Below are 25,310 nucleotides of genomic sequence, written 5' to 3' on the forward strand. Positions count from 1 at the left end.
TATCAAGTCTTCATAACTCTTAAATAATTTCTTGCTTCGTTGGTTACTATTGTAGTATGAATTCCCAATGAAATATAACAGAATATGTTTTAATATGGTTGTCCACAACAAAAAAGGGGAAATGATGAACAAACAATACACTTGCCATGCATGAACGCGAACAACAACTTGTCCTTTCATCGGCTTAGGTTTTGCGTATTTCTGTACTTCGAGCTTGTTGTAACCACCGTATCCAGTGAGCACAACACATCGCATGGTCTCCTGTTCAGGTTGGAGTTCAAGATGCTCTGACTTTTCCTCTCCTTTCTCCTCCACAAGGCCTTCTTGTGGAGGTAATTGCTCAGCTTGATCCGTACCCTCCGCCATATTCGCAAGTTGTCCAAAGATTGCCGAGAACGATTAAGACTACCCCTGTGGGAGGGGCGGGGCGGGGGAGAATGTCGGGGTACTTCGTCGAGTCACACCACTTCGCGAAATTCATGAAAGATTTAGTTCAGTGCTTTCTCATAGATTCCTGTGATATCCTGTGACAAATGTGCATAACAGATCAAAGTTTTCTCCGCAGATACACAAATCCACACACTGAAGAATTTCGATGCTTCGACACGAGTGGGCGCACGCTCGAAAGAGAAAATCCCGCGTTTTCCCACGCGGTTTCATATCTCATAGAGGGCGATTTTCGCGCGGGTTCACCCACAGTAATTCGAGTCGTTGAAAGACAAGTGAAAAGGAACTCACCTTAGGTGGGCACACGTTGGCCCGCAGTATAATTTTGAAACAGAAACTTATTATCAGGCACAATGGAAATTGTTTTGAACGACCAAGTGGGTAAAAAAGGAGGATTAGGCAATTATATGGTTTATGTGACCCCTTAAAATAATTATTTCTGATGGCAAGCCAACCCTGCATGTAAGACTTGAGCGAAGGAACTTCATATCATTTTACACTTCCGATAATGAACATTCACATTATCATTTTCTCTAAAACCGTTTTGTTATCAATAGTGGTAATAAAACACTTCCTAAGTATAGGAAACGTTGGAAATTTCTCATGCGAAGCCTCACCTTACTATAACTTTGAGCCCTTAGATAACACTGCTCACTTACGATTAACCGCATTTCGCTTTTGGCCATTTATTTCCTTTTCCCAACCTCATTTAGTTCCCACTCAGCCCCTTTGATGGACACTTCTGCGGGATTAGCCCTTAATCCGCTTAACTATAGGTAACCAAGCTCGTATGATATGACACTACATTTTACATATAGTATTTCATTAGGCACTGGCCGGCTCCCTGTATACTCCTCTTCTCTTTAAAGCATGTTCCCATATCCATTTGCAGTCTACTCAATGTCTGCTCTATCACAACACACCCTCCAAAACACCCCCTACCCCTGTTCCCCACCAATTTAAGTTCCAGGATTCTAAGCATCAACAGACAGGCACTAAGGATTAAGAGAATCACGAACTAGGAGACATTTTGTGGATATAACAACAAATTCTTACAACTATCCGGAAAAGAATGTACTGTTAGTCGACCAGCCGAGAGAGTAATCTTTCAGATCTGGGGAGTTAAAAGTTTAAACATTTTTTTTCAAGTCAATAGATTTTAATTGAGATTTATCAAGGATCCTTCTGTCAGGAGAAAAGGTGACACAGGAAACAAATGAAAAATATAATTTCATAACTTCATAGGAAAAGAAGACATCAAAATAATAACTCTTTATTTCACAAGTTTCTCAGAAATGCTAGCTCAGCTAGTGTCAAACAGAATATGGAATGTTTAATGCAAACATATTACAAATTTGGATAACTTGTCTCACGTGCATTTTAACAGATTGAAAACCTTGACCTTGTGTCAGCAAGAGGTGACACCTTGTGACATCTGCCAAGAAACTGTTTGCATGTACCAAAAAACTTATGCTTACATCAAGAGCTTAGTCTGTCCCATTTTCTAAATGTCTATTAAATTGACAAACTTCTACCAATCCAAGAAAAGGAGAGGGTTAATTTTTAAATGATCATACTTTATCTGATAGAGATCATTATTTTTAGAAGGGAGAGCCCAGAAGAGGAGGTTGTGTATGACATCTTAGTGATGCCAGCATTTTTAAATTATCTAAGGAAATCCTGGTTGGTCATACAATATGATTTGTTCCTCCATGAGAAATCTCTTACATCAGACTCTATCAAAGTTGATGAGTATAAGTGTATTAGGCACCCAAAGAACAAAAATAATTGAGGCCTAAGAGCATGGAAGCAGCACATATTTTTCTAGCTCTGTTTTCAAGGAATTAGCCTCAACAAATTCAATATTTCTCTACCTTTCCTCCAAAAAACCTGAGCACATTCACATCACATCACACACCTAATTGGCTATCTGAAAGGCAATTATAAAAAAAAAACTATCTTACAATCAAAACACCCCTACCTAAAATTTGTTACAAATAAATGAGACCTAAGTTGATAACCTTTGAAATGCTACACATTCACATCCATGGCTGTAACAGGATAAAAAGGCACTAAATACAGCTAATAAAAATAAAGCAATAATTTGTATAACTTCTATACATATTGCTTCAGTCTATAAGTTTGATATGTTCATCTTATTTGATAATTCTAAGTTGTACTGATATCCAGTTGTTTATTAAATATGATAATATTCAAGGCCTGAGGATTGATATGGAATTTATTGGGAAAATATGACACCTATATCAATCCATGTTGCTATGACAAATAATTCAATTTTTTTCTCAAGGATCGAGCTGACATAATTACCAATACTGATATGACTCACTCAGTTCTCCTTGAAATTAAATTATTTAATAAGAGAACAAAAAAGATTGGTGGGATTTTTCCGAAAAGGATTAGAAAAAAAGGAAGCGAGATTATACCAGTGAAAAAAATGAAATTATTCTTAAGAGGAAACAATCTGCCCTTGAAATGATAATATCAGTGTATTATCAGATATGAAGGTGTTGAAAAGAAAGAAACTTATCACCCAAAGGAAGTTTTCCTGATGCAACACCACCTTCTCTTGATTAATTTACAAGTGAATGTAAGGCAGTTAGAATGGAGAATAACTAATCAGATCATGGGAGTTGAGGGTATAGCACACTCATGAGAGAAACAATCAAAACAAAACTCAATAATGCAAATAATTTTCAAACTTAAACAATGAAAAAACAAGATTTTGCTGGCAGAATTTACATTGTGTTTTACCTGAGGGACAGAAGATTAAAAACACACACACATAAACCAAAACAATCATACAGACTCTGATTTTAACCCTTCAACTCCCATGAGTGACGAAGAGAGAACTTCTCCTTACAATATCAGTACAATATCAAGTAGAAAAGTGATGAGAATAAAGCAGAAAATAACTTAGGGAACTTTAAGTTGATCCAATACTAAATTCTGCCATATAATAACAAAAGGTTGTGAGACAGAAATACTAATTAGATCTTTGGAGTGAAAGAGCTAAGAAGCAAAATTAATCTTCATCCTCAGGATCAAGTGTTGATGAGGCATTTGACAGTGTGCGAGACAACCAACTTGGCCAATGTTCTATGGAGTAGCCGTGATTCCGTACTTGTTCAAAAAGTGTCTGCAAAAATAATATACTAGTTAGATATTTCATTTTACACCACTCTTTGGGTAACAATGTTTAATTATTTAGCACCCTACACTTAGCATTGCAGTGCTCACATACTGCATAAGATTTAGACACAGTAACTGAAGATTTACTTCATGTAAGTTTTACTGTATCATAATTAAGTGTGATTACAGAAGCTGACCAGGTAGTGCCAGGTAGTGTAATGAGAATAATTATTAATTATGATGATGGTGATGATAATGATAACCACCACACTAATGATGATAACGACAGTGACAAATTCTTGTACAGGCTAAACAAAGCCACAGGATAATAACCAATTAAAGGCAAGCTGTATCCAACAACTGTGGGTTTGAATGTTTACTGTAGAATTCTTCCAGCAATAGTTGTACATTACATGTTGCAATCCTTATTCTTACTATTCTTACTAGTAATCATAATCATTATTCTATCTATGGCACTTTTTGATGAGTGTCATAAAACTGGAAACCAAAGTAATCACAAAGACTAGAAGAAAGGAAAATACCTTTGAAAGCCAATGAGAACTCAAAGTAAGAAAAAAAAAAAAACCCCAAATGCCTAAATCCCAGGAAAACACAAGTGACCAAGCCATGAATGAACAAATCACCGAGTAAAGTGACTCTCAATTGAAAATTGCTCTCTATATAATTTACAATTATACTGGCCCATCCGAAGTAATGTCAATAATTGTTTTAGTATCAGGTAACTCAGGTGCTTTGGAATTCTGTTGTAAATTCTGTAAATAAAGAGAGTATTGCACCTATGTTGTTTCAATTGTGTTGATTACTCGTATTAAGATCAGCCAGCAGTTTTAACAAATTTAATTTAATCAGAAAAAATTCTGACTGCCAATCTCTGATCATCTTTTGTCCTCTTTGCAAATTAAGTTTTTTCTATGACATCTATCACTTCCTCAAAAACATCAAAAAAACATGAGGTAACAATTTTGAAATTTAGCACTCCTGTGATTATGGCGAGATATGACACAATCCTTTAGTAATCAAAGTGCACCCATCTCTATAATCACTGGGTCAATTATCCTAAAGTACAATTATTCCAGTCTATATAGAGTAATGTCATTGAGAAGTGCTTAACAACATCAGTTTTAGGTATTGAATATTGAAGAATCTACTAAGCTCACCGGTGGTTTGAGGTGATTTATGTGGTCCACTCTTAATCCACATACACCCATGTTGAGTTTAACACCAATAACAAGAGAGAAGAAATATTTCTAAAAACAACAGCACATTGAGTTAATCACATTGAGCATGTGCAGTTGTACACAAAACAGTAATCATGGCATCTTATTCACATAATTTTGATGTGCCCACTGGTTTTATTGTTGGTAACAACCTCTGCTTAAAAATTTTATTCATTACAAACTATAAAACTGAGACAAATATTTCTGACAGTATTGCTTTCCTCTTAGAAAAGGAATCAAATAGATGTCTATATGGCACCTAGTACAAAGTCCTGGAAGATTTTTTTTGGGTGATATTAATAACAAAATTCAAGATTCAGTAAATGAGTATGGCAATTTTACATTGCTCATGTGTGTGGAGTTACTGGGATGTATGACACAGTCGTGCTCTGATAAAAATGTTGAATGGGATACTTTAAAAGCATTTTTCCAGGACACAAGAATGTCCCTTGCACTGAGGGTCCACCACAAAGACTACCACACTTACCTCCTCTGTTGAAACAGCATATCGCTGAAGGTCATTGAATTTACTGAGAAGGTCTGAAATATAATCATCTTGTGCCTGGAGGATAAGAAAATCACACATCAGAATAGCCTTTGAGGCAAATCAAAAATAATTCAAATCTGAATATTGTATTATTATCCTCTGATACCAAATCTGCTCTCGCTGGCTTGCATACCTTGCATATTGCAAAATCATCAACTAGAATATTTTATTACCTTCCTGAAATCCTGATATTTTCTATGAAGACCAGAAATCTCTGCCCTCAGTGACTCTGCCTCTTGAGTTTTAGCCTGATGGAGTAAGAGTAATTTCAGTCAAATAAAGATGATTATCCAACTTTTTCACCACTAGGGCCAAAATGTTACCCTCACTGTACATGTACCTCTTTCCACAGTGTGAATTAGTGCTGCAGAACCATCAGACAAGCATAACATCCTGGGCAAGTGACAATACTCCAGGTTGCTTACATCACAGAAAACGTGATAAGCTCCCCCTTGATGGACCAATCAGCTTGAGTGCAGACTTAAGGCCTTACAAGCCTTCTGGTCTCTTTTTGTTGGAGCACATCCTGGTTTCATTTACATGATATCAACAGAAGTATAATCAATCTTTCTGCAAGGAATATTGGCCCATCACAAGCTATACTCCTTATCAATTCCTCAAGTTTTGTTGAGAGTTTTGTTTTAATTCCTGTGAAAATGAGGAGATTGATCCAAGTGATGGTTATTTAAGTCAGTTACAATTTTGGATATTATTAGTAAGTGTACCTTTGCCAAAAATTCTGCTCTGGATAACTCAACCTTGAGGTCTTCTACTTCTTGCTGATACATCTGTTGAGGGAGGAAAACAGTATCAATTCATTCATATGATATATTCTTTCAGGACTGCCAACAAAACCTGATTTATCATTACAGACATGCACAAAAATATTAAGTTCATACTTATTACATTGATAAGATGTTGCTATAATTGTTTTATAATTGATATTGTACAGCTTCCTGCTCTAATTCCAGGTCATAAACTTTCCACTTTGGGAGCATAATTTTCACTCTAAGGGGAATAAACATTTTAGTGGTTCACAGCATATTTACGGGGTTCATAAGAGTCAGAGAAGAACAACAACATCAAAATGCCTTCATTACAAGGTCTCTCTAACTTCATTTTGAAACCAAAGGTCGTGGAAACCATTGAAATGATTGCAGAAAAGGTCAATAGAATTTTAAGACTGAAAAACAGTGAAAACCTTGATTATCCAATAAATCACTCCTTTAATGAATTGATCAGCAAAGGGTGTAGAAAGAGTTGACTATACCTCTAATGAATTTCTGTGAATTTTGTCAAGTTGAGTTCTAGTTTCATCAAGAGCCTGAAAATGATAGTCAGTGTAATTAAAAACAAGGCAGATAAATTTTTCATGGGAATGTTAAAATCCATCTCATCTAGAAAGTAGGTCAATTTCAATCCATGAAATATAAATAAACAGCAATGTCTTAGTTGCTGATACTTAAAGATTACTCCACAAAGCACAATACAAAGATCATTTCTAAAACACATCAATATTCCAATTTTATACATATGTGTGTTTAAAGGACAGAGGCTAGGATACTATGGTTTGGAACAAACTATTCATTAACCCATATTTCCCTCAAGTGATTAACAATTAACTTCTCTTCGTGATTCCAGCCCATTATCCCACAAACAGGTGATGAGAACAGACTATAATTACACACATACTTTCTTAAGCTGAATTGCCTTGTTTTCTGTGCGTTCACCAGTTTTCATTTCTGCACAAAACAAAAAAGAAAGAAAAATGTACTCATAATTTCATCAAATTCTTACATTCCAGTTTATTAGCTCATTAGAGGATACTGCATACATTTCTCACAAGAGTATATCAATCAAGAGACATTATGATAGTGATGTGAACACAGCATCATCATACCTTGTGTCACCCCAGCAATTTTTATTTCAATTATTGATTGCTGTTCCAAGGAATGAACAAGAGAATCGACTCTTTGATTGACAGCCTCCTGTGATTGTTTAAACAAGTCCATCTGCCTATTAATTCCTTCATCTCTCTTTTGTTTTTCGATCACCCTCGCAGCCTGTACAGAAGCGCGTTCAGCTTTCATCTCTTCCTTCAAGGTTTCCACCTCTTCCTTAGCTCTTCTTTCGTTCTCTAAAGCAATGTTCAGTTGATCTTGTAGACTCTAGAAAGCAATATTGGACAGCCTGCCATTAACTAAAAACAAATTTTATTGCATAATTAAGTACATGTCTATCTAAAGTTCATGATGCTGATCAATAAAATCAAACTGCTTCTTGTGAGTCTGTTTATAAACAATCTGATAAGTCAGAGCATCTTCTTTGGTCCATGAATTACATTAAATTTCTCTAGTCCAGGCTGTTCATGCATGCTAACAAGCTGCCCCCCTCAAAACAAGGGTAGCTGTCTGAGGTACCCATGGTCTTCCATTTTGTCCCGATATATTTCCCCAAAAAGAATAACTTCCCATAACTGGGAAATATTGCAACCCAACCTTGTAGAGCCTTCATTCCAACAGTTAACACTGACTGAACTGATGGTGAGAAAAAAGGGAAGTAAAAAGGGCGGGAAAACACTTCTTGAATTAAAACAACTGCTACACGATAACTCTAGCCTGTTAAAGAACAACTACCACAAACATTTTCCACAAACTTGAAGAAGTTGCAACATTCCTCCAGCATTTTCTATTAAAACCCTAGCCCAGAGCCTGATCAGCTTAATTATGGCAGTTATGGTATTTCACCAACTTATCTACAACAAACCTTAGTGAGTTGATCAACATTAGTCTGCTGTTGCTGTAGGTGTTCACAGAGATGCTGATTTTCATTCCTGTAATAAGTCACTTGGGATAGTTCTGTTTTCAAGGAATTAAGTTCAGCAGTCTGGTTACGTAACTTTTGACGCAAATCTGCCAGAGCATGTTCAAGGGATTGACAATAGTCCTGTAGAAGAAAGAAAATGTTTTTAACAGTTAAGTATTGGATAATGTTAACTGCATGCACTGATAAAAGTTCCACAATTTCCTGGAGCAGTGACTTATGTTGTTACAGCCTTGATAAAACTGATCGTGACAATCAAATGAGGAGTTTTTCAGTGATAATGTTTTGGGTTTAATAACATTCACAATAGCTAGATTGACATTCAGTTTTCTGTCGCCAATTAATGCCACTCACAATTTCAAGACCTTAATGTAAAACACATCTAGATCTATACTAGATATGACTCATTAAAAATCTAGCAGAAAAACAAAACCTTTCCTGACATAAATATCCATTATATTCAAAACATGTATTTACAAAGGCAATGTAATTCAATATTCTCTCTTTCATCAAAATTCACCAAAAGCAACCTTATATCCAAAATTGGTTAATAATGTTAATAGGACTGAGTGGAGTCCAATTTGGTCTGTAATCATAGGGGTGATTAACAATATCAGATGACAGCAAAGCGGGACTCTGATTTGTCAATCACGAGTATGACCAAATTGGAGGACACGAAGCACTGTTACCAATTAATCAAAACTATAACAAAATTTGAGAAAGGATCTAGACATTGATGATACGTTTTCATAAAAAAAAAACCTAGTTAACTTGGTGAAATGCAAGACAAGTTCTGTCCACTTACTCAGGCAAGAATGTGTTAACTGTCCTATTACAAGCATGACACGTACACTAGCCGTCCCATTGGTGCTCAAATCAGGCTCATGATAATCAATCACGTTCCAGAATTTTGTTATAGTTTTGATTAATTCAGTAAAAAGAAGCAGGTCACAGCAACACAAACTCAAATGAACAAACCTGGCAAGCCTCAAGACTCTCACTGGGTTGAGGAGGGTTATTCAATCTGTAGAATCTCTGAACTGGATCACTAAAGAACACAGTAAATTTAACCATGTAAATAAAGAAGTGTTGGGAATCCCCTGTTTAAGTTGTTATGTGATGATCAATGTAAATTAGCTTCAACATTGCCCCCAAGCAACCCACTGTAATTTAAACTTTAAAGATTGGTTTGTTCAAATTGTTGCGAAAGTGAGTTATTTACCCTTACCAATTCCATATTTTAAAGATATAACATTGTACAGACTTGACATCTTCTGATTTAAATTCCCTACCACGGCCAGGCAAAGTTCAAATTCCCATTCCCCGGGCACAGACAACAGTCAAATGGGTTGTAACGGTGGGGAGGGACCCTGTATGACACATCACTAAGCTACTATGAACATGAAAAAATTTAAGTTATAATGAAAATTTCTAAAACACATTACACTATGAGAAATGTTATTTATTTGTCCAAGTATAGGAAAACAAAGACAAGTTCCTTGTGAAGATTAAAACCTCAGACCAACTAATTTAACCCTTTAACTCCTGGAAGTGATTAACATGTAACCTCTCCCTATAATATCCATACATTATCCAGCAGGCTGGTAATGAGAATATTCAAACATATCAAGTAAAAGTTGTTATCTCAATCTTACTCCAAATTCTTGTAACTAATTTACATGGATAAACAATCTGACAGCCTAACACTGAGCTTCATTAGTAAGCTCGACCACACTTTAAGTTCAAGTACCTTATACTTCACATGAAAATACAAAATAATGCTCTCTCTATTTAACAACCAAGCTCACCACTTCCTGTCTTTATAAACATCATATTTTCAACATACCTGAGAACAAGATTTCGATGGCCAAACAAATTGTTCGTGAACACTTCAAGACCTCTTTGGCGTTTGTCAATAAAGCCTGTAGAATATCAAAACATAGTGGCTTCAGCACAATTAGGTTTTAAAAGAGAATTTGTAGCTACAAATTTACAACAGGGGTCTTTTTGTTTTGCCCTTTCTTGTCTCTGTAAAACTTTACCTAGCTGGCAATAAAAAACAGCATCAAGCTTAAGTTAAAATTTAGTTTAGATCAGGACAAGTATTCTTTACAGTTTTGTCCGTGCTTTCCAAACCAGGAGGCACCTAAAAGAGCATCTCAATGGGGTGAAATGGTAGTGTAAAAGGGCAAAACATTTAGACATTAGGCCTAAAATTGACAAATTTTAACCATAAGTCATAAACTGCAAAAAAAATTATTGTGACTACAATGGAAAGATATTAACAGTTAGCTGTAAATTGGCCAAAATTTGAACCCTTAGCCATAATAGCCATTCCCCCATGGAGACCCTCCTAAAATGTATCTATATTATTATCTAACAATTGAAAGGGAAAATAACCTCCCTTTGTTCAGTTTTAGACTAGACAACTCATTGTGTCTGGTTTACAAAAAAATATCCATCCAATTTGTCCTAGATCATGAATTTACACTTATGAACTGGACCAAACCAGGTGATTATACATACATTTTCTACCAAAGAAATACATTTATTCCAAACCACAAACTATCAGTCATGTTCATTATGGTGAAGTATTGGAATATCACCATTATAAAAATATACATGAAGAAATTATGCGCTTCTGATTAGCATAAAAATGAGTGCATTTTTCATGTAACACAAGTACAACAGGATTTCTTGTGCAATTTGTTGTAAATAAGCAGCTGTAAATTTTTCAAAGACTGCAAATTCCACTTGCCCTAATGCCTCTTGCAATTTTGTTGTCTTTAAAAAATTACTTGTGCTTAATAGCACCAAGTTGTACTTGAAATCATGTTCTTACCTGTACTTATGTTACATACTCCAAAAAATTGCATCAAGAATAACATTTGTTACACACCATCTTAAAATAAAAGCCATCATTATGATGCTTGTCATGATATTTTTGTCCAATCTTTCCTTTAAGATCATAAAATATGATAGGAAGGTGTTATAGGAGATGCTTCCTACTTCCATACCATACAAAGGAAATGTTTCACACTGCTAATTTTACACGTTTCAGTCACAATAGCAGAGCATTCACCTCATGAACTTCAGTTTTCCAACACACTTCAGTAGAGGGGTTTTTTTGCTACGTACATCATCAACTAACTGGTAATTATAATGAAATTCTCAAGGAAATAAAGAATATTAAATGAATATAGAAAATGATGCCTTGTCACATTTTTATTAATAATTTGGCTCTAAACGTGTTTGTCACGAGTGTTGTAATAACAACGTAACACAGACGCACGTGTAACCAACTTAATAGTTACCAGGAAAATTTACTTTTAACACCCACGATGAAGTAGATGGCCTTTAAATCGAACATCTACCCCAGCAAGTTTCAAGATACATTAAAATTTAGAACAGTAAGATGTACAAATATTTAGTATTTGTTTACAAACCTGTACAGCGAGTGAATGTTAAGTAGTTTTACTTGATTTAACTTAGATTAACCAACCTTTATCAAAGTTATCTTTGAAGAAACGTTTGCCAGGCAAATGCAGTCGAAATTCTGGAAAAAGCCTGCGTAACTGAATAAAAAAAAAAAAAGAATATATATAAATATATGTATATATATATATAAAGAACAGGGTCTGTGTTTTGATTTTTCCGTCAGAGCTCAATACGTAGAAGTAGAGCGCGATTATATATGAATATTCTTGACAGTAAAATCCCCAAATGAGTGAGTAATCATGAAACAGGCTTGTAGGGATGAGAGTATAGCCTCTTTGTTTTTTTACCTATCTCAATATATATATTATTGAGATAGGAAAAAAATACGTAACCTTTTTCAATAACTGGAAAACGCTATATATCGATCAAAACGCACACTGCAATATTCGCTTAGCTTTGCAAAATATAATCGAAGATTTTACAATGTACAATAACTCTTTGAAAGTTTTTCATCCGTATCTAAACTTAAGAATTCCTAATGATCACCTTTTTATTCAAAAGAACAAAGTCTCCATAACGTCTGTAGATTATCCAACTTTTTCGACCATTGTTTACTTCGATCTTGTAAAGCTGTGAAGAGACAGGTCGCAGACATAAGCCTAAAGCTGACCTCAATAGCAATATATCGAAGGATCTACCGGTTTTACTTACAGTAAACTTTTCCCTCTGTTCCAGGGTTTCCTTTCCTAGAATACACGAGTCAATTTGAGGCATAGAAATTGAAGAACCTGTAGAATTCGTGAATGTGTCGCTAAAGCCGTGGCCATTTTCCAGTGAGCTTCGGTTGATTTGTACATCCGCAGTATCTCTGTCCTTTTTAAACGTTACAGGACTAACCATCCGTCTAGACCCACCGCGAGAAGTTGAGGTTGTTAGGGTATCTGACATGTTGTTGTCAAAGCCTGTTATCACTACTCTTTACGACGCATTGCAAATACAAGGTAGTCTAAATTCCCCGGTTTGAGGGGAAAAGTTTCTTACGTTTTTTAAAGACTTCCACCCTGGCCGATGTAGTCTGAGTTCTAGTCCCACAGAGGCCTCCCATTGTGCTTATACCACGGATGTGGAGAGCGGGATCGCATATTCTACTAACATTATTTTAAACAAGTGTGAACATATGGACTTTGTTTAAAATTAAAAAAATTAGAACAATGTATTCAGCTTTGGTAAGTACTAAACATGGAACGACCTAAAACCACCTAAAACCGACTACAACCACCTACAACCATCTATAACCACCTCAAAAATTTCAGCAACCACCTACAACCACCTCAAAAACATCTACAGCCACTCGCAAACTATCTAAAACCATCTAAAGCAAGGCATAAATGTCTTAAATAAGGCGAAACGACAAAATGTCACGTACATGAAATACGAGAATCGAACGAAACCTCCACCTCCCCCTGAAATCTTACTCTCCCTGGTCTCATGTATAATCAACCATCTCACCTGCTGGTAAGTACAGCCAGACCGGACAGTCAAAGCACATTTTACCATTAAGTTCAAAGGGCACTGGCCAAAAAATGTTAGTTGGGTAACACTGATAGTCTAAGGAATGTATAAGGGTTTACTATCCTAGTTTACATCTTTGGGTGATAGCTCTACCAGATGAATCAGGAGTAAAAGCAACTACACCTGCAAGTTTTGAATGAATGGTAAGGAAAACTTTAAATTTCATTGTCTATCAAACTATTATTACCTCACCAGCAGAAGCACTAAATAATTTACCAGAGCAACGGGACTGTTACACAAAGAGCTGCTTATCTAGTGTCTTTCTTTAACTCAGAGCCAAATACATCAACTTTGAAATCACAATACAAGACCATTTAAACAGCTAATTTATTTATGCCTGAAGAACTCTTGATCTACAAAATGTATTATAATCTTTACTAAAAGCTAACTATGCAATAAACTATTAAAATAGAATAAAAACTGATAATAGAGCATATGCACATGGCATCAGTATACCAAAATTGGTGTATGCTTACCAAGATGCTGAGGGGAAAATAAATATGTCCTTTCTTTCAAAAGAGTTTATCTTTAATTCTACTTTTTATCAGATTATGAAAACTGGGCTGTGAAGAGACTGTGATGCAAGGTGGACAGCACTAAAAAACCAGTTTTATTTCCATCGATGTCGTGCATCCATGCTGAAAATTAGGCCACAAGCATTTGGAATGACCACTGTGTTTTAGCAAGAGAAGTTGAAACATATGGTTGCCACCTAATTTTGACAACCCTGTAATAATGAAGATCAACGAGCACATCTCAAAGAAAATCAAACTGGTTTAAAAAATTATAAAAGAACAATTTTAACCTCAACTACCATTTTGCTTTCTCAATTCCATCATGCTGAAGTTAAATTTTAATTCATACAAACATTTCCTTTTGTTCTGGAAACAAGTATTCTGCTTTTTATTTAAGTGCATATGCTCTATTCAATATTTCTCTTAAAATATATTTATTTACCAAAGCCTATGGCTGTAGTTACAAACCTAAAAACCTAAAACTTTCATAGTTCAACCCATGATTGCTCCTGCTATGCTCAACTACAATCAATAATAGCAACTAATGCATATGAACAGTATACTGCAGCTTTAAATGCATTAGGCTATGTTCATTGAGTTTTGAACTGTAGGTATTTGTTTTCCTCCAATGGGAACTAGTTAACCATCATCATTAAATTGTAAAGAGAAAATTTAAACTATATCGTAAAAGCAACTGCAATCTTAATGGCAGCTGACACTCAAAAAATGTTAAAAATGAAACAAACATTTTTCTTCAGTTGGGAGCTTTCAGAGCAATCTCATGCAGTGAGACTAAAAACATCTTCTAATTGACTTTTTTTGAGTTCTTTTAATCACTCCTCACCTAAACACATGAATTTTCATCTTAAAAATTATTTTTCTAAGCATTGTTGAACAAAGCAAATTCAAGTTTAGGTGCAAGCTCAATACTGTTGTGAATCATGTTGATTGTTTGCAATCTGATGTGGAAAATAAATCCTTTGAGCAGTTAAAGCTCATTGGCTGATCGTTTTATTTAGATAAGTAGGGTGTGCACAGAAATGCTGGCAGTGCCTTTTAGGAAGATAAACTACAGCTGCAACCAAATTTTAAACTTGAGCTTTTGCATTGGAAGCCCAAGTTTTAAGGCACATTTAAATCTAACTAGTGTTTGGCAACTTATAAGCCTGGGAATTTGCCAAATAATTCGGCATTTAATATTTCAGTGTTGATTACCCCTAGAGAGTTTATTGAAAGTAGTAAACTCTCCAAAAAAATGCCAGTTTCATTTTTTTGTCTGATTGGAAAAGGTTTTTTTTTCCTTAAAGCTGCTTTGTACAGAAATGATACAAACTAAACAAGAAAATTTCAGTTTCCCTGAAAAGGAAAAAGATTGCAACTCAACACATTCAAAAAAATCATTCCAGAAGCATAAATACCCAAAACTAATTCTAAAAATTTTTCATCTTAGCTCCATTTGGGGCAGTACTTAGCAGAATTACACTTAAAAATCCACTAAAGAATTCCCCAGAAGGAATTCATAAACTACAAAGCAGACTGTTTAGAAGAATGTACTACTACACTCAAATACACAATCTATGAGGATTCCAAAAATCCACCTCAAACTTACAATTCCCCTAATAAAATTAATTTACGTGCTAGGCGTTGGTGAGGTATCAACACTTATTCCACTGTCTCTTTTACTGGATTGATCTCTTGACTTCCTGTTTGATGGATGTTTGGCAGTTCCCTCAGTGTTATTTATTTCCTTTATTGCCCCTACTCTCACTTCTGAGTTTTCACTCTTTTCATCAGTCTGTTGAGATACTCCAAGGTCTTTTTGATTATCCTGTTGCAAAGGTTCCAGACAGCTTGGGCTGTTATGACTAGACACAGGAGTGGATGTGCGAGGATTTCTCTGCTCAGTTGAAAGCCGCCTGGCCAGATTAGATGACCTCATTCTATCAGCTCCATCTGAATGCTCTGCAATCTCCACACTTCCCACCCAAAATGATTGATCTTCACCAGGTTCAGTTTCATTTTCCAAGGTACTTGACATCCTTCCCTTGCTTTTGGTTTGATAATCTGACAACAAGTGGCAAACTTTTCCTTTTAGACTATCAACATGTGCCATTTTTTCACTTTTCTCTATCAATTCATCAGTCCTGGATGAATCTTTTTCATTTCCTTTCAATCCTTGCTTTCTCAGTGTTCGCTCTGATCTAAGAGCACTTACAAGAGCTTCCTGTTGCACTCGTGCTTGTAAGAGCTGTGATTTTGTCATTTTGAGGTCTGCCGTTAGTTCATCCACCTTCTGTTTCAAGTCCTCAGCTTGGTTTTCCAAGTGTTGACAGTAGGCCTAATAAAAACACCATTATCATAGAGACTATAAACCTTTCACTACCAGCAATGATCTGAAACTAATTTCTCCTTACAACATTGATACAATATCAAAGAGGCAGGTGATAAGAATAAAAAAAAATATAAACTAGGTGATGATTATTTGATCCAACACCAAGCTCCTATAGTAACATTATAAGTAAAGTGAGACAGACAGCAAGGACAATTACTTATGAGATTTTGGGAGTGAAAAGTTTAAAATTCTAGGGCTAGAGTAACTATGAATACAAGATTGAATTAAAGTGTTAAGTAAACCATTAAAAAAGTATAAACCTTTTAAAGCTTCAAGTATTTTTCAAAGAGTAACAAAGACTGAAAAATTATTGTTTAAATAGAAAAAGTGAGCCATTTCCACATTACAAAAAATGTGACACTGCTAAATGCTTCAGCATCTTGTTTTTGCTACTAATTAACTGACTTGTCAATAAAATCCTATCAAAGTGTTTAATCATTCCAACTCACTCTGCTTTCTTCCAAGCTGTCATAAGGTCCAGGAGGATCATTCAGGCAGAAGAACTCTTGTACCTCATGACTACAAACAATAACTTAGTTGGTTATTTCAATAATCATCTTTATTTAGTACCTCTTCTTCCTGTGATGGTATTAATATGAGATAAGAAAACTGAAATTGATGTTATTACATCTACAACGGTTTTTTAAAAAAATAAAATATATTTGACTGAGACAAATAGGAGGTCAGGCCACCTGTAATAACCATAGGGATCTAGAAAGATGGACAGCCACTCATTCCGTATTCACACAGGATAATTAGGGTCTTATACCATGGACACACACACTCACACACACCAGTTGATATTTGCTGAATTTTTTTGTCAGAATTTCAATTTTCCACAATTCAAATTGAACATAAAATTCCTACACATTTCTATGACCAGGAAGAATTTCCATATTTACCTCACCTGTGTCAATGTAGCCATTACATTATTAGTCAGTTATGTCCTGTTCAACTTGTTTAGATGCTATACTATGTGGTACTATAGATAAATTAAGGGAATATAAAGTGCTGAAAAATAACTTAATGATCTTTGCTGTTTCTTCAAAAAGAGCCAAAATACATATATTACATGAGCATTAAATTTTGTCAGGGAAATAATACTTTTTAAAACAGTTTGAAATGGGGTAAAACACAGAAATAGTTTCATACAAATAGCACTCTGAGTAAACAATACCTGTTACATATTTCAGAGTGATTCATCATATTGTTGATGAAAAATTGCAATCCTCTTGCCCTGTCTTCTATGAATGCTGCAAGCAAATACAATACATAACATTTAAAAGGTTCTCCTAGTAACCTCCAAAACATTTATAAAAGGTACTTCTAATCCTGAAAACAAGTTAGCAGTTTTTCTTTATCTACTTTTACTTAATCTTTGTTGGATGCTCAGAGCTTTTACTTACTGGTAAGTACAAGCAGCATGAATATATAATTTATGCATCTAGCCCCTGTTGTTTAACGCTTCAACTCCCAAGATCTGATTGTAGATTCTCCCCTCTAGCTGCTACACATTTCCCTGTTAGTTAGTTACATGAATTTGGTGTTAGATCAAGATAACAACTTCTACTTGATAAGTTTGAGTATTCTTATTACCAGTTTGCTGGATAATATATGGATATTATAAGGAGAAATTACATGTTAATCACCTCTGGGAGTTAAAGGGTTCAAAAGTGGGTAGTGCTGCCCACTTGACAGATCTCTATCTGGTCGATAGTGAAATAAATTTTGTTGACAATGCAATTCAGATGTCAGAGAGCACTACGATTTTATCCAACCTTTGAACAACTGAGCCTTAGATATACATAACTGAATGGACACATTAAAAACTGGGCAGATCCTTGCAAAATAAGAAAATTTTGGAGGCTGCCAACTCCTACAGATAATCTCGGTCAGGGTCACATTTGAAATAAGTTTTTTTGTTTACTTTGTTAGTATTAAAAAATTTGATTATATGGAATTTAAATATCATGTCTATATTCTATGCACTATACAACACAACTATACATTAAAAATTCTTCCAATTTTTTTTTATTCTCAGAATCTGCTATACCTGGATCAAAGTTGTCCTTGAACCGGCGTTTGCCAGGAAGCCTGATTTGAAACTCTGGAAAAGCATCTCTCAACTGTAAATAAAAAATAACTAAATAATAAACTATCCACCATCTTAAACCATAATTAAGTGTCCCCCAACACTTTCAGCAAGCAATTCTTTCTTTTAATAACTTTTTTTTCTTTGCAACTAACCATTTGAACACTTTGCAGGAATCTGAAAATGTTTCCTCCCTCCAAACCTGACTACAATCTTGCTTAGGAATGGCTCAGCCTATTGACTGCCCATATCAAACTGGATCTTATTAGTTTCCTGTTGATTTAGTTTTGATCCACTGTTAGAAGCAGTCTGCTTTTTTCACTTGACCATGTTACACATTCAATTGCCCAATCATAATTAACCCTTTAACCCCCAGATCAGATTTATAATTCTCCTTACTGTCAGTCATACAATTCTTATAATGTTAGTTCGGAGAATTTAGTATTGGATCAACTAATTATTCCCAAATTGATAGTCTTCTTTACTCTCATCACTTATCTGCTTGATATTGAATTGATATTGTAAGGAGAAATTCTGTCTTGGTCACTCATGAGAGTCAAAGAGATAAGTAAATTTTCATTACATCTGAAATGTGGTAAGATTTTCAAGAGGTATGGTGTTCATACTCAGGCCTTAGCTTATATCTCCATGAGTGGTAAACCCACACACTTTGATTTAATGTTGACTGTCAGTCTCGATTTCCCCTCTGCAAGTTACGGTTTTGCATTACTAACTCTTTACAACCAACTAATGCCCTACATCTAATTTCTCCCCACAGCGATTCTACTGAATCATTTATAAGATCATAAAATCAAAGGAAATTATTGCCATCCTGAGAGGCTTTGATTGTTAAACAAATTCTCCATGTCAGTTTTAAAGGGAATACATAAAGAGGAGTATGGAGAATATGGATACTGATTTTAGGGTATAAAGGATTAACTCCACCACTTACCCTTTCATTTAGCCTTGTGAAATCAGTGTAACGGCGAAATACAAACCAACTTTTATTTTGACTTTTAACTTCAATCTTGTAAACCTAGCGAAAAAAAAGAAAAATCCAAAAAAGTGTCTTGAAACAAATCATGATAGAATGGTAGGAAGACTGACTGGAAATAATGACAAATTGTGCTAGTATTGAGCATTGTGTAAAATTATTGAGCATGTTTAGATTTACGCATACATTAAATTAATGAAAGAATTGGAGACTATTCTCAGTGATCATCCCTAGCATAACTGCAACCTCTGATTTTCTCAAGTGGTTCTATAGGGTAATTGATAATTGATTCAACAGGAGTACAACTTGGATTTCTCCAAGAGGGTATACCACCATGACTCACTCATCAGATTTTCATGTTGATATCCACTTACATTGGGTTCATTTTTAGTGCTTTAAATTCCTCAAATCAGTTTCAAACTTAAAAAAAAAACTTTTTCATTGGAAGTTATTTTCTTTTCTATACAGAGGGATACTGACACCTGTTGACAATAAAAACATAAGTGTGCTTTCACGCAGTTTACTTGAACCGAAGCTTATTTCATTTTCAAATATTTCACGAAGTTGCATTGTTAAGAAAAACATTAACGTGCGTATTGATTTACAATGTACATCAAGTGTACAGTTAAGCTCACATCCATTTTACATCATAATCTTCCATCATAGTTTTTGATAAGAGAGATTTTAATTGAGATTTTAACAATTTTTTCAGGAGAAAACACCGAACACTTTTTTAGGTTCGCGCTTTTTGTTCGGCCATCATTAAATCAAAGCTGAACATGTCGTAGGTCAAAGTCACGAGTACGAGTGACTTACAGGAAATGAAAAGTATCAGGTTCTGTAGAAAGTAGCGAGTGCCGAAACGATGCTCTCTTTACTCTTATAGATCATATATCTGAGCCAGCTAAACTTAATCAAGAAAATTAATCCATCAAGAATACAAATGAAAATCAAAGCAATATAAACAGGTCATATGCCCAAACGTACCGTAAATTTCTGACGATTATCTACTATTTCATAACCAATAATCGGTGCTCTCATTCCCATATTTGATTGATTTCTTTCGTTACCACTTTTCTCTTCATCATCCTCGTCCATTCTAAACCTCGGGCTTCTTCTTGGAATTCTTGGTCTCCGAGGATCCCATGACGATTCTGTTGACAAAAAAGTCACTTGACCATCCAACGCCATGATTTTTTTTCTTCCGTTATTTAAGCTAGACCCAGATTACTCTCGAACCTAGAGAGATATTTTGTATTCGCCCATGCGTGACACTGCACTAATATTTACTTTTCCGTTTCGGAAAAAGCCCTGAGCGCTAACAAATAAGTAAATGGACTGAAAAAGGGAAGACAATTGACGAATATTATTAAAGGTTTCATCTATTTCAAAGTTTCAGTTATATTCCTTTACTTAGTTATTTCTTTATTTGTAAAGCTTCATATGTGTAAGTACTGCGCGAGTTAAGCGCTTCGCATAGAACTCTGGGAGCGAGGCGCGAAAAAAACTGAGGCTAATTAGTGTTTGCCTCACTACCAGAGTTGTTTTGTTTTTCGCGCTTTTCAGGAGATAGCGTGTAAAGCGCCAAAGGCGTGTCACTTTGATCGAGTGTGAAGGCGCAAAATAAAAAAGAAAACTTGAGCATGCTGGTCCCTTACATTTTGAACGCTTCACAAGCGAGAGGAAGACGCTACGGACGCCTGAAAAAAGCAAAAATCAGGCAAAAAAATTAATGACGCCTCTACTGGTGAATCACGGAGGAAAGTTACCCTCGGAAAGATATGTAATTCGCTGAGAAAGTCCATCAGAACAGTTATTTCTCAGAACTGTAACAGTGGTAATTTTCCTGTTTCATATTTTGTTAACTTAATTTTTTTTAACTCTTGAAGACTAAAGGTCGCTTATTGAAAATAAAAAAATAAAAAAAATTGCAGATCCATTATTTTAAGTCTTTCACAGGTTTCCATTAAACAAGAGGGTAGCTGGCGCTCGAGGCGATTCCACACTGGTTTTTGTTGTTCCTCGACATCATAATGTACCCTTCCATGCCCCAGCTCTTTCCCCAGGAGTTCTTCACCAGCCAGTAGTCCTGTCCTTGGTAAGTTCCATAACCAACAACGAGTACTGCGTGGTCCAGCTGATAACTGCTACAGGCACTGAAATAACATAAATTTTGGTATGGTTTCTTTTTACTTTAGGAATTTTTCGATTTCACACCCATGAAAGAAAAGATCTGACTTACGACAGGAGGCAACCGCGGCTTTATACCAAAAGTATTTTTTTAATCCAAAAATATACATTGAAACTCTCTTTTTAAAATAAATCCTCAAAAAAAATTATCTCAAGACAAACCCCGATTAAGTAATTGTCTACAAAATAACATTTTTTCTGAAACACCCAAAAGTTAGTTGGGATCCAAGATTCTTCGTAAATGATCCAGGAAAATTTTTGAAATTGCGAAAAATATTTTGCCAATTGCCGCTTGCGCCAGCAGCCAGTTGGAGTGGACTAGTTTATCCCTACCGACAGTCAGAATAAAAGACAGACAGACAGATAGAGAGACAGACGGACAGGCAGACAGACAGAAAGATAGACAAACAGACAGACGGACAGACAGACAAACAGACGGAAAGACAGGCAAGCAGACAAACAGACGGATTAAATGACTGACTGACAGGCTGGAAAATAGGCAGATTGATCAACGGCAAAAAACACAACAAAGGGGAAGAACGCCAGTCAGGTAAAAAACCCTGACTGACTTACTGACATTGAAATAAAGAATGACTTACAAACAAACTGAACTCCGAGGAACAGACAGTCTGACAATTAGATTGACTGACAGACTCATATCCTGATATGAACAGCTCATCAACTGACAAACGGACAGTACATAGATGGGGGCGAGATATTATAAACTTTATAACATCTTAATAAGGGACAGTTCCTGCCATAAGCTAAAATGAGAGCTGTGTTACTTTATCATGAATCACTTACGGTTCATTGTACACCCCACTGTGATAAAACTGGAATGAAGCGTGACTGGCATCGATGATCACTGAGATGGGACCCACTTCGGCCACAGCAGACTGAAGAGCTAACTCGCTTCTTTGCTGGATATCAACATAACCTGATTGAAACAGGGAAGAAAAGGGAAAGAAAAATAAACACATTTGTCATTATAAAAACCACTCTTCTTTGGCCTGTCTTTCGTAAATTCATCGATAACCATCAGACATCTTCGTAACCACGATCTGTGCATTTTACTTACCAGTACAGGTGGTACCTATATAAGCTTTTTCAAAGCAACAACTCTTTGGACATGGATGCGGGTAACCGGCTTCGGTGTCTATGCCACCGTTTTCTTTGACATATCTGAAAGAGTAATTAAAACTCGGCTTCCTCCATGAAACTGAAAAACCACTCTGTTAACCACGAGCGTTAGAACCGACAGACGCAAAAGTGCCTGTCGAATTGCAGCTGAATACATATGCTATATTCGCGATGCGCCGTTATTTTGATATCAAATGTTTCGAGCGCACTTACACTGAGTGTCGTGAAACAAAACTAGAGTAATAGCGACAGCCAATCAGAGAAGAATACATCAAAGAACCAATCGGAAAGGCGGTCTGAAAATCTCTGACGACCGAGTTACTGTTGTTTTTTAGAATTTTGCATCCAAGTAGTTGCAAGGGGAATGTTTCTGGACTAGTCAGTTAGCGCGGCAAAACTAACGCAATCCCTTGCTAGTTCGATATTCAATTGCTTCACCTCGAAATATGTCAATTTTTCTCGTCTTAGGCTTGAAAATAACCTCGACTGCCTGGCTCAAATATCTTTTGCACCGTCATGGCTGCATGTAATAAAATAGGATAATTGAACTTCACTGTTCAATTTTACCTCCGACCGAACACTGGATTTATGTTACCAGAGACGGCGCGAGAAACAAAGAGAAAGAAATAACCTTGTTGGCTTACAAGAATGCACAGTCTATAAATCCCATCAAGGGAGGAGACACCTTGCCACATCCAGAGCAGTCTTGTAGATTCTGTTCGCTAAGAGAGACAAGTTTTCCTGTTTTCTTAAAATGTTGTCCTTCCAGTGACCCTGTGGCACTGAACGCCCATGAAGCACCCAACTGACCTAGCAGGAAAAAAAAATTGCAAACGAAAGTCAAATTGTGGCAACGCAGCCAAGCTACATCAGGTGGAGCACGTGTGAAAAAGCGGGTTGAATTGGTAACCAATGACAATTCAGAGAAAAAAACAAAGTAAAAAGCAGACTGCCTCAAGAGCAGTAACACGTCTGTGACCAAGCCGCGTTTGGTTTTTGTTTCGCATTTGATTTGTTGTGAGACCGATGCAATTTTTTTCTTCAATAATACTAGAACGAAGAGTGCCACCCCAAATTACATCCGACCTTCAATTTGTATACAAACATTTTTTGTGCAACGTTTTTGTTGTTGTTCTTATCACCTGTTGTGCTTGCTTTCTTTTTCGACTGGCAGCCGATACCGAGAAAAACAACGCGATCGTGAAATCAAGGGAAACCAACAAACTTGAAGTTTCAAAACTTACCCTGATTCTTGACAGGAGTGACATATCCCTTCGTCCTCCAATCCACCGTGGGGGGTAGGGTCAGTTCACTAAAAGGAAGAGAGGTAAAACCGCGACGTTCTGTTTCGTTTGGAAAATGAGAACCAACTCTCAGGATAAATGATCGATATTCGTCGACTGTCAGATCACCGAACTGGTTCATGGCCAAGGTGTAGGAGTGTTCTTCTGAGTTATGCTTTAAAATATACTGAAAGAAAAATTAATATTTTTTTCTTTTACAGTTTATTTTTCAAAAGAAGTTACTAGTCGCTCACTTGGATTATCTGGCGCCTACTCACTAATTTTTGTTTGCAGATAGCAACACAGGAAGTGTTCACCTGATCAATAATGCCTAAGAATTGAGAGAGCAGTGAAAATCTTTACTATGTTTTATTAAGCTGAATCGGAAAAATCATCTACTTAATTAAGGTTTGCGTGATACGAGCAGTGTTCCATCTCCCCCCTCCCCCCCCCCCCGTATCACCGATGGTTCTTCGACCCTTCAGTTTGTCATGTGATTATCTTCGCGTACATTATTGGAAAAAAACAACAACCCCTTCTTAGGATTTCGTGTTCTATATTTATAATGTTAATTCATCTCACCTTTAAATTGTTCTGCCATATTGAGAAGCGTGCATTGTCATGAATTTCTGACTCGTATTCCTTGCCATAAAAAGACTTCCACTTCTGCCAGTGCCGCTTGTACGTCGCAGGCGATAGATTCAAACAGTTTGCAAAGGAAGCGCACAGCAGAAAAACGCACAAGTAGTTCATTTTACCTCACAATATCTGGTCCGATTTTTAGATGGTATGAAGCAAGAGTCTGTAAATAAAACTTTGGGACTGAATCAGACAGCGACTACGGGGTCTGCAGATCCTTAGAGATTTGTTCGCCGACCTTTCGTAATTGTGTCACGCATGGAATTTGACACCTGAGAAAAACCAATGCTACCCTGTCACGCGAGATTTTTGTCAGCAAAACTCCCAAATGTAAACACTAAACGTTCTTCTTGGGCAATCCAGCCAGGATTTCAGACCACTTCAGGTGATAGCTTTGCAGCCTCGGTAAAAGGCTATCTGGGTCATCATTGAGGAAATTCGAAATTCGAAAAAGGTTTAGGAGCTCAGAACCGAAAAAAAAAACAGGCAAACCAACTGAACTTGCACCTAGTCCGGCATGCTATGCATGTCACGTCCACATGGACGCCTGAGGCATCGGCAGTAATTCACCGGACATTTCCTGGATGCTCCTGTAGGGTTTATTTAATTGTCCCTGTAGTAAAAGGTTTCGGCTAAATGATGGAATAGTTCTCTTTTCTAACCACAGTTTTTATCACCGATCTGGCGAGTTTGGTCTCATGCAGCTATGGGAAAGTTATCGTCTCAGTTATCTGGTAGTCTCTGGACCCTTTGATCCCTTAAGAATGAAACGCATCTAATTCCTCCCAGCAATATCACTCTGAATCAAAAATCGATGTCGAGATTGTTTGACGAACTCTCTTTTTGTGTG

At 36.2% G+C, this 25,310-nt stretch overlaps 3 protein-coding genes across 4 annotated transcripts; all 3 read right to left on the bottom strand.

The window, feature by feature from the left end:
- Nucleotides 1-1,704: 1,704 nt before the first annotated feature.
- LOC131772358 (coiled-coil domain-containing protein 18-like) lies at nucleotides 1,705-12,697 on the bottom strand. The gene is made up of 14 exons (XM_059088258.2): nucleotides 12,355-12,697; nucleotides 12,190-12,273; nucleotides 11,708-11,780; nucleotides 10,052-10,127; nucleotides 9,184-9,253; nucleotides 8,149-8,328; nucleotides 7,283-7,550; nucleotides 7,075-7,124; nucleotides 6,653-6,706; nucleotides 6,108-6,170; nucleotides 5,556-5,630; nucleotides 5,323-5,397; nucleotides 4,776-4,865; nucleotides 1,705-3,604 (listed from the first exon to the last, which is right to left on the bottom strand). Exons 1-14 carry the CDS (start codon nucleotides 12,589-12,591, stop codon nucleotides 3,491-3,493), a joined length of 1,509 nt encoding a protein of 502 aa, XP_058944241.2. The 5' UTR covers nucleotides 12,592-12,697; the 3' UTR covers nucleotides 1,705-3,490.
- Nucleotides 12,698-13,524: 827 nt separating this feature from the next.
- LOC131772274 (sorting nexin-16-like) lies at nucleotides 13,525-21,121 on the bottom strand. 2 transcript variants are annotated; one of them, XM_066163849.1, is made up of 7 exons: nucleotides 20,867-21,121; nucleotides 20,196-20,362; nucleotides 19,167-19,250; nucleotides 18,176-18,248; nucleotides 17,300-17,375; nucleotides 16,572-16,641; nucleotides 13,525-16,068 (listed from the first exon to the last, which is right to left on the bottom strand). In XM_066163849.1, exons 2-7 carry the CDS (start codon nucleotides 20,304-20,306, stop codon nucleotides 15,361-15,363), a joined length of 1,122 nt encoding a protein of 373 aa, XP_066019946.1. In that variant the 5' UTR covers nucleotides 20,307-20,362; nucleotides 20,867-21,121; the 3' UTR covers nucleotides 13,525-15,360. The 2 variants fall into 2 exon arrangements, with proteins under 2 accessions (XP_066019946.1, XP_058944145.2); XM_059088162.2 differs by lacking the exon at nucleotides 20,867-21,121 and having other exon boundaries at nucleotides 20,196-20,422.
- A 7-nt stretch (nucleotides 21,122-21,128) lies between these two features.
- LOC131772287 (digestive cysteine proteinase 1) lies at nucleotides 21,129-24,690 on the bottom strand. The gene is made up of 6 exons (XM_059088176.2): nucleotides 24,404-24,690; nucleotides 23,783-24,008; nucleotides 23,183-23,348; nucleotides 22,477-22,580; nucleotides 22,203-22,335; nucleotides 21,129-21,364 (listed from the first exon to the last, which is right to left on the bottom strand). The coding sequence occupies exons 1-6, from the start codon at nucleotides 24,572-24,574 to the stop codon at nucleotides 21,175-21,177; spliced, it is 990 nt and encodes a 329-aa protein (XP_058944159.2). The 5' UTR covers nucleotides 24,575-24,690; the 3' UTR covers nucleotides 21,129-21,174.
- Between the last annotated feature and the right edge of the window lie 620 nt (nucleotides 24,691-25,310).

This window comes from Pocillopora verrucosa, chromosome 3 (genome assembly GCF_036669915.1).
Source record: "Pocillopora verrucosa isolate sample1 chromosome 3, ASM3666991v2, whole genome shotgun sequence".
In the NCBI taxonomy this organism is placed as follows: Eukaryota; Metazoa; Cnidaria; class Anthozoa; order Scleractinia; family Pocilloporidae; genus Pocillopora; species Pocillopora verrucosa.

What these genes read in the sequence shown, in the direction of transcription:
- LOC131772287 (XM_059088176.2), bottom strand. Translation starts at nt 24,574, where the DNA reads ATGAACTACTTGTGCGTTTTTCTGCTGTGCGCTTCCTTTGCAAACTGT. An exon ending in TATGGCAGAACAATTTAAAG is followed by an intron (nt 24,009 to 24,403) that starts GTGAGATGAATT and finishes TTTTTCTTTCAG; the next exon opens with TATATTTTAAAGCATAACTC. An exon ending in TTTATAGACTGTGCATTCTT is followed by an intron (nt 22,581 to 23,182) that starts GTAAGCCAACAA and finishes TTACTCTTTCAG; the next exon opens with ATATGTCAAAGAAAACGGTG.
- LOC131772358 (XM_059088258.2), bottom strand. Translation starts at nt 12,591, where the DNA reads ATGTCAGATACCCTAACAACCTCAACTTCTCGCGGTGGGTCTAGACGG. An exon ending in TTGTTCTTTTGAATAAAAAG is followed by an intron (nt 11,781 to 12,189) that starts GTGATCATTAGG and finishes TTTTTTATTCAG; the next exon opens with TTACGCAGGCTTTTTCCAGA. An exon ending in AGAGTCTTGAGGCTTGCCAG is followed by an intron (nt 8,329 to 9,183) that starts GTTTGTTCATTT and finishes TTTCTTCTACAG; the next exon opens with GACTATTGTCAATCCCTTGA.
- LOC131772274 (XM_059088162.2), bottom strand. Translation starts at nt 20,399, where the DNA reads ATGGCGTTGGATGGTCAAGTGACTTTTTTGTCAACAGAATCGTCATGG. An exon ending in TCACAAGGCTAAATGAAAGG is followed by an intron (nt 18,249 to 19,166) that starts GTAAGTGGTGGA and finishes TTTTATTTACAG; the next exon opens with TTGAGAGATGCTTTTCCAGA. An exon ending in CAAGGACAACTTTGATCCAG is followed by an intron (nt 17,376 to 18,175) that starts GTATAGCAGATT and finishes ATTTGCTTGCAG; the next exon opens with CATTCATAGAAGACAGGGCA.